We start from the raw sequence: 11,453 nt of genomic DNA, 5'->3' as shown, positions 1-11,453 counted from the left end.
AGAACAGAATAGTTAGTCTGTCTGTCTGTCGATTGTACTTTCTCTCAACCACACAAAGCCATGGGACAGCTTACTTAGCTGTATCCTGCACATTCAAGGCTCTATATTCAGCGATACATTAGTATAAACTATGTATAAACTATAATGACACAAACAATCTTGTCTCTTATTTTTACTGAAAATAACAATCTCACAGAAGCACAAGTGTTTCTGTGTGACGTTGCCGGGGCACCATGGAAACAGCTCGTATCTTGTCACAGCTCCAGAACTACAGCGACACGACTGATGCCGAGGAGCTCAACGGAGGACGCTCTCTGCTAGCTGGGGTAGCTGCTGTTATCGACCATAGCCAGCTAGTCGTGTTCAGTTTGACCTAGCTAACTAGCGAGCTAGGTTAGGTTAGTGACTGTTGGCAAGCTTGTTAGCTAGCTAACGTTAATTGCTAGCTATAATAGCAAGCTAATGTTTTTTGCTTGGAAGACGTTGTCAAGTGTTTGTCCGCAGAACAAAGTCTCAGAGGATGCTCGAATCAATAAACGTCACTGGTATGTATGCACTTGATCTGTGTTATGCCTTGAATTCACTTGAATATGTCCAACCTGGTCAGAACGCCGGCAGCAACAGAAACACACGGAACTTCAAACAGATACAATGCTTTATTGGTTACTGTTATGTAGCTAAGCATACTTTATGATGATTTTAAAGTGTCTTCGTTATTAGGGCTATAACAGTTGTGTTGCATATATGCTCCATTTTCCTATCATTCTGCAAATGTTATTTTAGACATAATTACAAAGCTGTCATAAAGTAATTACATGCTTAATAATAATATTTTTTTAAGCGCTTTTCAAGACGCCCAACGTCACTTTAAATAAAATCACACATTCAAATAAATAGCTATATAAAAGTACAGCCAAATTGTTATAACAGTCTAAATAATCATTCTAACTTCCAGTAGCTATTGTACTGCATTACTTGTCGGTACTATACTTCCTCAAAAATCGAAGCTATTTTGCAGTGCACCACGACAATTATTTTGTAGAAGAACTGCAAAAGACACCTGTTGCTGTAATAAAGCAGAAAACATTGACATGGTCAAAAGGGATATTTATCCATTCTTAATGTATTTGTTCTGTGACCAGCTACTGACTCCCTTATCTTTTGGAATGATTCAGCTTGGCAATGTTATCTGGAATGGTTTGTTTTCAAATCTGTTGTTGCCATGTGATCTGCTGAAGCCCTGAAGTGGTTGTGTTGTTAGTGCAGTGGTTGCATGACTTCCACATCAGCGCTCCTGTCTGAACAGAGTGGTTATACAGAGTGTGATGATGCTCCTGGTCATCCAGCCATCCCACTGGAGGTCAGGACACAAGGCTCTGCACAAGGGCTGCTACCCTGTCAGACTCTGGAGACATGATGGGAATAATTAGGTGACTAGGCCTACATCATAACTGACTGCTTTGTGCATAGAGAAATCAATGAAGCATAGTTGCTAGTCCCACTAAGGACTGCTGATACAATTGCTATAAAGCTGTAACTGCAGAGTATGTTGGATATGTCCATTTAAGGTCTATGCACTGTGATTGTATGAAGGGGAGGAGGATAGTAGCAGCCTTTATTGCCCGAGGCTGATTGAGTCAGTGTTGCACTGCAAACCCAAACCGATGATATCACCTTCTGAGCTATTGAATAATCCTCTGTTAGGGTTCTCTGAACAACACACGCACACATGACACAATTCACATAAGTCTAGCTTTAGAGCTGAACTGGCTGCAGACTGAAGACACTCCTCTGTGTCTTGTTCTGTAAGAGGATTATTCTATGTAGGTACTGTTCAGCGAGTGAGTGAGAGAATCTAAAATAAGTAAGCTGCTGCGTCAGCATTACTGACTCAACCCTCGGTCAGTCATCATCACTTGTTGTTTCAGAAAGGCTCCATTGGCCAGAGATGGAGCAGTCTAAGAAGTTCCTCCTTAGCTCGATGGTGCCGGTAGAGATGGAGATCTCTAAGAAGTACTCGAGCCCCAGGGTGCCAGACAAGCGGCCTGTGAGCCCCACTCAGGTGTGCCTGGAGAAGCTGTCCTCCAGCATCCTCAAGGACCTCTTCACCACGGGAACCAGCAGCTACAATGTACTCCTGCAGGCCGAGGAGGAGGAGAGACAGAGCCCCAAGCACTCCCCGTACCGCAGGCCCAAGAAGACTGTGAGATGTGCCTCTACAACCTGCAGGTCACACGACAGCCACCGCCATCCGTCTGTAACTCCTCTGTTACTGTTGGGCCAGCAGGGCAGCGGAGACACCAGGCTCTCCTCCCACCACCATGTCTTCTCCTCCGCCTCAGGGGGCTTCCCCAGCGGGCCCAAGCCAGCCCACAGCATCAAGGTCCTGGGTAGCACCACGTGCCTGTCCCCCAGCCCTGTCTCCCGGCCCCGGAAAACATGCTTCACCAGCTCACCCCGTACCAAGCTGCCCTCTCTGCCCAGAGGAGGGGTGATACGGGAAGGGGAGAACGCCGGGGTCAAGAAGCTCTGCATCCTCACTGCCATCAAGCCGTCCAACGTGGAGAAGGAGAAGGTGAAGTTCTTCAAGTCGGACTTCAGCTACAATCCTCAGTTTGAGTACAGCAACCCTGTGTCTCCGCTGGTGCTGGCTCGCCACAACAACGCCTCCGACCGCTTTCTGACACAGGTGAGACCCATGTTAATGAATTAATAGCACTTTTCGGCCATTTTAAACCAGAAATCTACCTACACATCAGCTAACACAGTGGAGAGGTGGGGAGTGAACTACCATGTCAATTACTGTCACAGGTAAGTGTAAGGCCAGGAATGGGACACAGGTTTTATACAACTATTTTCAGCAAAGGCAAGAGGTAGACTGAGCTGAAGTAAATCTGGCCACTCAGTGAAAGCCACGCAACCAGGTAGCAGACAAATCCTGTCAGACAAGATTGGATGGATTATTTGGGAAAAACTTGCTTTAAAACTCCAGCTTAGCACACCAGTCAGGAGATAGAAAAAGACACCAGTGCTCTCTCTGTCTGAGCTGTAGGGTTGAGGCAGAAAATATCTATCCACATTAGTATGTATCAAATGGATATCCACATTAGCCCTTATTCTGGGCAGATATCCAACAAGCTACTCTACCGACAGATCAATAGTTGAGTATGTTAAAAGTCATGTTGTGATTACGCCAACAGGAAAGACAAGAGAAATCAGACGCCGTAAAAGCTTAATGGATACATGAATAGGAATGCACATCTTTGTACGATACATAGATAGTTAGCAGAGCTACAAGAATGAATTGAGGGACAAATACGTTTCCAATAAAAGGCCCGAGGTTTATGCTTTAAAGTAATGAGTACTACTGTAAATCACAAGGATTGTAATAGATAGGCCTCTGTCTAAATTATAGTTCTGTAGAATTAATAAAATGTAGTCTGGTCTAGTGTTTCGAGTGCGGTTTGAACTTAGTAGCATCCCCTGAGGTGTTCTGTTGCATACTAGCTACCTGGGTAACACTAGTATACTGATAGTAACATATGGCAGCCTCTTTAGTTGAGTGAAGACTACAGGAAATGCACTGTAAAGTGATCCTGTGGAGGATATTGCAGTTTGTGCTATCATGTTTTCTTTCTTCCACTCCTGGCACCAGTCTTGTTTTACACACTCCCAGTATGTACAACTGTGTGTCCATTCATTCTACTGATGTAGATTTAATGTAGAAAAGGACACCTTTTTTGTTACATACTCCATGATCAGAATGAACTGTTATTAAACTTAAATAAACGATGAAACACAAATTAGGCTATCTGCCCAACTTTAGAAACTGATTTACTCTATGTGATGTGAACAGGTAATTGTACTATTGCATAACAACTCCAGTTACTGTACATTTCACAGAACTGACTTGATTTCTGGTCTCTACTTGATCTCTGTGGCATGTGTGCTGGGGCGAGAGAGAGGATGATCTCTAATGACCTGTAGAGAGTAGGGACTGTCTCTTAAGCCTAGTCCACAGCCCTGAACACACACTAGAGAGAATAGAGAAAGCACTGACCTGTTCTGCCCAGCCTGGCTACTGGACAAAATGACTCCAAGTGCTATTCCCAATAGGGAGCTATTTATATAGCTCAGGGAGGGGCAACTGGCAGCGCACAGGGCCCTGCTCAAGGTGCGAATTCAAAAATCAACAGTTTTTCTATTGTTATATCAGTCACTGATAGTCACTCAATTAGCCCATGTCAGCAAAACATTTGTCGATTGTTAAGTTATTCTAGCGGACTGCTATCTAAATGTGAAGTAATCAAGAGCAAATTAAAGCCCTGTGGTGAAATGTGTAGAATTGTAGGAAATTAGCTGTAAAATGGCATTTTCTCTACACCCTATGGCAACATGTGTGGAATTGCACAAAATGAACTCTAAAACTTAGGGGCAAGTGTGGCCCCTCATGATGAGTTCAGATTTTTAGAGTCCCCAACCCCCATTAAAGTTGCCCATCCCCGATAATTCCTAATTATAGGGAGCTGTTTTCTATGCAGTATGTCCCTTCAAACAAATCAACTGAAGGACGAGACAAGTTCTTGTTATTTCCCTCATTATTATCTGAACACAAGTTGCACTCGAATGGAATCAAGCCTTTATAGCTGTATCCTTACCAAGATAATACCGGAGTCCATCATTAGATTTGAGCCTAATGTTGTCTGTTAGTTGACGGCATGTCATTGTGTCTCTCCCTACAGGCGGTGCGTATCATGGAGTTGGCCCTCCAGAAGTATGGGAACTATGAGAAGTTTGAGCAGGCCACAGGGGGAAACTTGCTCACCAAGGGCCGGATCTGGTACCTGGTCAAGAAGTACATGGAAAAGGAGGGCTGTATTGGGGAGGTGAGAGAGCGTCTTGAGTAATCTGATCCTAGATCTGTGGTCAAGGGCAACTTTTACCTGGATAAAGGTAGAAGGTACCCCTTACCACAGATCCTGGGTCAGCTATGTTTTAACATTAACATTCTGCACACCCCAATCAGAACAATTCCCTCATATGACGTAACCGCCACACAGCTCCCTCCTCACATAGTAACCCCATATCCTGCTTTGGTACCGTAGCGCTTATTAAGGTACACATTCCATAACTACATATCTCTCTGTGGTGTCTTTACCAGATAGTGCTCCATATAAAGTGAGTCTCAACATCACTCCCTCTGTCTGTTGTCAGATAGTGGTCAATGTGACAGACGACCTCCTCTCCAGAGCGTCCATGACGGTGGTGAACAGCCGGCCTACTCTGACCATCAACATTGCCACAGCCCGGGAACACTGGCTGGAGGGCATGCTACGACATGAGATCAGTGGGTAGTATAACTCCATTATACCTCTATCATGCTTAGTTTTGTCAAGAGGTGCACAAATCCCAGTGTTTTTCCAGTATTACAGCCAAACAGTAATGTCTTTCAAGGGTCTTTCGATGCACAGAGTTTCTCCTGGATCACGGAGAATGGCTCAGGAGTGTTAGGTTCAAAACATGTCTTGGTTCATAAGAAGCACATACTCAACCACAGCACATTTAAATGAACACAATCATTACTCATGGTACTGGTCCACTCAATACTGAACTTGCTGTGTGCTGCCTCGGCCCACTAGTCTGTTCTGCTGTACTCAGCAGCACAGTTATTTTTTTGAGGATGAGTTCAGCTTCCAAGTATATTGTCAATGGGTCTCTTCACCCTGTTGGTGCAATATAGCCACTGTGGTCATTTCCTGTGTCTGTGCCCTCTCCCCAGGCACACACTACTTCCGGGGCATCAACAACGCCCAGCAGCCGTGGAGCAGCGGAGTCGGAAGGAAAAAGCACAACCTCCGACCTTTGAACCCTACTGAGGAGGGGCTGGCCAGCATCCACTCTGTCCTGTTCCGTAAGGACCCTACCCTGTGGAGGGCTGCCTTGCTCTACTACACTGTGTACCAGGCCAGCCGCATGTCCTTCTCTCAGCTGTTCCACAGCCTGGGACGCTTCGTCCAGGAACCCAACACACGCTGGGACTACTGTGTACGAGCCAAGAGGGGGCAGAGCGACACCGCACAGCCTGGTAACTAACACAGACACACATTTGTTCACACGCCCATACATAGGCATTCCTGCATGCAGGCACACACTTATCTCTAGCTTTAGCTTTGTATCCTACTGGAGTCAGCATTTTCTACCAGGCCTTGGGTGTTTCAGTACGTACTGCTGTCATCTTGATGGGCTTGTTGTATATTTCAGCTTGTTTCAGTACGTATTGCTGTCATCTTGATGGGCTTGTTGTATATTTCAGCTTGTTTCAGTACGTACTGCTGTCATCTTGATGGGCTTGTTGTATATTTCAGCTTGTTTCAGTACGTACTGCTGTCATCTTGATGGGCTTGTTGTATATTTCAGCTTGTTTCAGTACGTACTGCTGTCATCTTGATGGGCTTGTTGTATATTTCAGCTTGTTTCAGTACGTACTGCTGTCATCTTGATGGGCTTGTTGTATATTTCAGCTTGTTTCAGTACGTACTGCTGTCATCTTGATGGGCTTGTTGTATATTTCAGCTTGTTTCAGTACGTACTGCTGTCATCTTGATGGGCTTGTTGTATATTTCAGCTTGTTTCAGTACGTACTGCTGTCATCTTGATGGGCTTGTTGTATATTTCAGCTTGTTTCAGTACGTACTGCTGTCATCTTGATGGGCTTGTTGTATATTTCAGCTTGTTTCAGTACGTACTGCTGTCATCTTGATGGGCTTGTAGTATATTTCAGCTTGTTTCAGTACGTACTGCTGTCATCTTGATGGGCTTGTTGTATATTTCAGCTTGTTTCAGTACGTACTGCTGTCATCTTGATGGGCTTGTTGTATATTTCAGCTTGTTTCAGTACGTACTGCTCTCATCTTGATGGGCTTGTAGTATATTTCAGCTTGTTTCAGTACGTATTGCTGTCATCTTGATGGGCTTGTTGTATATTTCAGCTTGTTTCAGTACGTACTGCTGTCATCTTGATGGGCTTGTTGTATATTTCAGGCTGTTTCAGGAAGGACCAGGTGTACCTGGACGGCATCCTGAAGATCCTAAGACACAGAGAGAGGATTAACTTCCAGCTGCTCATGTCCCTGGGGAAGGTGGGTAACGGGGTCTGTTTAATGTGTCAGACTAGAGTAGGTTTATCAGGAGGCTGCCTAACCGGCTAACAAGGTAACCAATTCTTATTCTATGGTCTGCATCCTATGCCTTTTTGTGCATAATGATTATTCTTCAAAGGGTTTTCATTACACTGCAGACAGGAGACAAAGGCAATACGTTGGATGTGTTTGACTGCACAGCTTTCATATTATTCTCCTCTCTTCCTCTCTCCTTCATCATAACGACAATGCTTATTTGCACATGAAATTGAATGAGATGCCAGGTTGAATAAGCTTATGTAACTACAGCTGTATGAGAGAGCAGAGCAGACCATGTGATTCTGCCTGAGAAGAAGAATGACTTCAGGCATAGGGAGGGAACACATGACTCTGTGTTTCACACAGATGTGCTTCCAGTGTTACTGCTGTCTGTCCTCCTAGGCTTATCTGTATAGCACAGGTGGCCAACCCCCTAGAGAGCTACTTGGTATGCAGGCTTTTGTTCCTGCCCTGCTCGAACACATCAATGAGCTGCTCATCAGGGCAGTTCCAGGTGTGTTAGAGTAAGGCTGGAACAAAAGCCTGCCAGGAGGGGGTTGGCCACTGGCACTCCCTGCTTAATAGAAACCTTATTTTATTAAATTAGCACAAATTCCATCTTGATTGTTTCTGTCTGTCTGTTTTATTTTGCTTGTTCTAAAATACATTCACATGATTTCCATCTTGATTGTTCCTGTCTGCCTGCCTGCCCAGGTGTCGTACGAGGACGTGGATCGTCTGAAAGGCCTGGCGCTGATGGAGCATGTGAGGATACCTCACTTTTTGCAGGACATGGCGTGCTACGCTGAACAGCTGGAGAAGATCATGGAGGTCAACCAGCTGACTGACGAGGAGCTCAGGGTGCTCATCTGAGACATAGAGGAGTAGAGGGCCTGCCCACTCAGTTACTCCAACACATAGCTTGTACAGGTTAACAGCAACCTGACCAAGATCCATTTGGGATTGAAACGTTATGTATATAACAAAGGCTTAGAGGTTGTTATGAGGTATGTGTTGAAGTAAGTGAATGTGCGGGTCCTTCTGGCCCGGGTACCCTATGAGAAGTGATGATACGCTCCTCATCTGAGCATGCCCAGAAAGAGGTGACCCCCGACCCTCCAGCACACCTTACCTCCACCAAGCTAATGAGCTACCGGAACCTCATTAAAGTCAGTGGCATCATTCACAGTGACATTCCTGCATCTCACCACCAGTACCATCCCCAACAGGCAAAATTGCATGTGATGTCATGATGATGTCATTTCCTGGTTGTAAACTGGCTTTCCACCACATATGGTAGCTGTGTGACGTGGCATGACTTGTGCAGTGTACTGTATTGTATGTGGGGTTTCTCTCTCCATTTCTATATGCACCCCAAAGCCAAGTGTAATTGCATTTTCAATCTCCTGTTCAAAAGACTAAGGGGTTCCTATACTAATGTTTCTAAACAGAGTTTTACCGTACTGGTTGGTTGCTGTTGTTATAGTTGATGTTCAGGTAATGACCCATGAACCAGAGAGTGTGTGTGTTTGTCAGGGTCGGGCTGCAGTGAGAGACATACAGAAGAGAGACGGCTATGGTATCATAAAAGCACAACATTGACTCATGATGTGACCAGGTCACAGTGGAGAAAGGCATGTGGAAGAGGCAAAACTAATGAAGCACAAGACGGCAGCATAGTGCTGAGATAGTAGGATTGGGACAGCATAGAAATGCATTGCGATTCATATGTATTTGTGCCCTGTTGACATATCCTGCAAGAGGTTACCTTGGCGCAGCAATCCCTCCAAAACAACCACTTTCTTACGATTTGCACTTTTTTCTCCAGCGTTGAACTGCTTTATTTCTGGCAGTTTCCTTAGAGATAACCTTATAACCTTACACTGATGAACTCTCCCTCCTGCATTTTAAAACAAACCAATAGGCCTAGTGTTTTTAAAGGCAGGCTGTAACTAATATTGTACTGTAATGTTTTTCTCCTTTGTGTCAAACATGATTGACAGGTTGTTGATTTTCTGGCTTTTGGTACGTGTTTTGAGAACTGAACACTGTGATATTTGATAAATATTGTTCAATTGACACTTTCAACTAGCCTGGTCTTAGATCAGTTTGTGCTCTCTTGCCAATAGTTATTTACAATGACCATAGGAGTTGGCAGGATAGCACAAACTGATCTGGGACCAGGATAACTTTGACCTGATGTAGGTAGCATGTTTGCTGCCGCTACTTCACCACAAATGGCCCTGGGTATGATCTAACTGTATGATGAGCACTAGTGTTTATAAGTGACATTGCACTGTGTATTGTATTGTACTGTAACTGTACTGTATTTGAATGCCTCCTGATGGTCACTGAAGCCCTGGGAATCCCTAATAAAGTGGATTTATCACCTTGGAGACTTGGCTTTGTGTCTCTATCTGTTCTTAATCTGGGGCCAGAGGTGTTGAAGTCACCTTGTCCCATTCATTCATCTCAGGTTTCACTGTGAAACTGGACTCCATTGGGGCTCCATGTTGAAAGGCACCTACAAGCACTGACATGCTGGACAATTGGCCTCTGTCCACACGACCCACAAGAACAGGGCCTCTTATCCTGGGCTTCCACTCTGCTCCAGTTAATAGTTTTCATTTTGTTAGGGCGTGAAGTGTATTTCACATGGCTTGGAAGCCAACCATAAATATTTCACAGAGACATTTTGTTTTAGAGGCTTGTTTGGTCGAAGTGGGTTAGATGTTTTTAGGACAGGGGTGACAGCTGAAGTGTGGCTGGGCTGAAGGAGGGGAGGCCTCTGCAGTCCACATTTTTCACCACTAGAGGACCGTCACGTCTGCTACTTTCTCCACAACTCCATAAGGGAGAGATGTGATTTGACTGAAATGTGAAGAATCACTTAAAAACGGATATCAAGCGTAAACGTAGCCCCCAACATCATGTCAATGATGAAAGTAGAATCATGAATATTACAAAAGGAGCTAATGTGACCACCAGTATTGAGCAATAGTAACCATAGTCACCTGGAATGCATTTCAATTAACAGGTGTGCCTTGTTGAAAGTTAATTTGTTGAATTTATTTCCTTCTTAATGCATTTTAGCCAATCAGTTGGTAGGGTAGGGGTGGTATACAGAAGATAGCCCTATTTGGTAAAAGACCAAGTCCATATTATGGCAAGAACAGCTCAAATAAGCAAAGAAAAATGACAGTCAATCATTACTTTAAGACATGAAGGTCAGTCAATCCGAAACATTTCAACAACTTTGAAAGTTTCTTCAAGTGCAGTCGCAAAAACCATCAAGCGCTATGATGAAACTGGCTCTCACGAGTCGTCCACAGGAAAGGAAGACCCAGAGTTACCTCTGCTGCAGAAGTTCATTGGAGTTAACTGCACCTCAGACTGCAGCCCAAATAAACACTTCACAGAGTTCAAGTAACAGACATCTCAACATCAACTGTTCAGAGGAGACTGTGTGAATCAGGCCTTCATGGTCGAATTGCTACAAAGAAACCACTACTAAAGGACACCAATAAGAAGAGACTTGCTTGTGCAAAGAAACATAAGCGATGGACATTATCCTGGTGGAAATCTGTCCTTTGGTCGGAGTCGTCCAAATTTGAGATTTTTGGTTCCAACCGCTGTGTCTGTGAGACACAGAGTAGGTGAACGGATGATCTCTGCATGTGTGGTTCCCACAGTGAAGCATGGAGGAGGTGGTGTGATGGTGCTTTGCTGGTGATGTTGTCTGTGATTTATTTAGAATTTAAGGCACACTTAACCAGCATGGCTACCAGAGCATTCTGCAGCGATACGCCATCCCATCTGGTTTGCGCTTAGTGGGACTATCATTTGTTTTTCAACAGGACAATGTCCCAACACACCTCCAGGCTGTGAAAGGGCTATTAGACAAAGAAGGAGAGTGATGGTGCTTCATCAGGTTACCCGACCTCAACCTAATTGAGATGGTTTGGGATGAGTTGGACTGCAGAGTGAAGGAAAAGCAGTCAACAAGTGCTCAGCATATGTGGGAACTCCTTCAAGATTGTTGGAAAAGCATTCCAGGTGTAGCTGGTTGAGAGAATGCCAAGAGTATGCAGAGCTGTCTACAAGGCAAATGGTGGCTACTTTGTAGAATCTAAAATACATGTATATTTTGATTTGTTTAAAAAAAAAAGTTACTATATGATTCCATGTGTTACTTCATAGTTTGGATGTCTTAACTATTATTCTACAATGTAGAAAATAGTAAAAATAAAGAAAAAGCCTTGAATGAGTAGGTGT

At 44.3% G+C, this 11,453-nt stretch overlaps 1 protein-coding gene across 2 annotated transcripts; it reads left to right on the top strand.

Moving 5' to 3' along the window:
• The first annotated feature begins 57 nt into the window (after positions 1 to 57).
• LOC115128569 (putative tyrosine carboxypeptidase MATCAP2) lies at positions 58 to 9,574 on the top strand. Of its 2 annotated transcripts, none has more exons than XM_029658502.2 (7): positions 58 to 545; positions 1,933 to 2,689; positions 4,743 to 4,886; positions 5,215 to 5,347; positions 5,780 to 6,085; positions 7,042 to 7,139; positions 7,893 to 9,574. In XM_029658502.2, the coding sequence occupies exons 1-7, from the start codon at positions 463 to 465 to the stop codon at positions 8,049 to 8,051; spliced, it is 1,680 nt and encodes a 559-aa protein (XP_029514362.1). In that variant the 5' UTR covers positions 58 to 462; the 3' UTR covers positions 8,052 to 9,574. The 2 variants fall into 2 exon arrangements, with proteins under 2 accessions (XP_029514362.1, XP_029514363.1); XM_029658503.2 differs by having other exon boundaries at positions 1,929 to 2,689.
• The last annotated feature ends 1,879 nt before the right edge of the window (positions 9,575 to 11,453 follow it).

The sequence above is a fragment of the Oncorhynchus nerka genome, linkage group LG4, assembly GCF_034236695.1.
Source record: "Oncorhynchus nerka isolate Pitt River linkage group LG4, Oner_Uvic_2.0, whole genome shotgun sequence".
NCBI lineage: Eukaryota > Metazoa > Chordata > Actinopteri > Salmoniformes > Salmonidae > Oncorhynchus > Oncorhynchus nerka.
This window is presented reverse-complemented; position numbering and strand designations above follow the sequence as displayed.

Coding starts and splice junctions, on each gene's coding strand:
- LOC115128569 (XM_029658502.2), top strand. CDS start 463: ATGTTTTTTGCTTGGAAGACGTTGTCAAGTGTTTGTCCGCAGAACAAA. Junction 2,690..4,742: donor CCGACCGCTTTCTGACACAG/GTGAGACCCATG, acceptor CTCTCCCTACAG/GCGGTGCGTATCATGGAGTT. Junction 4,887..5,214: donor AGGAGGGCTGTATTGGGGAG/GTGAGAGAGCGT, acceptor GTCTGTTGTCAG/ATAGTGGTCAATGTGACAGA.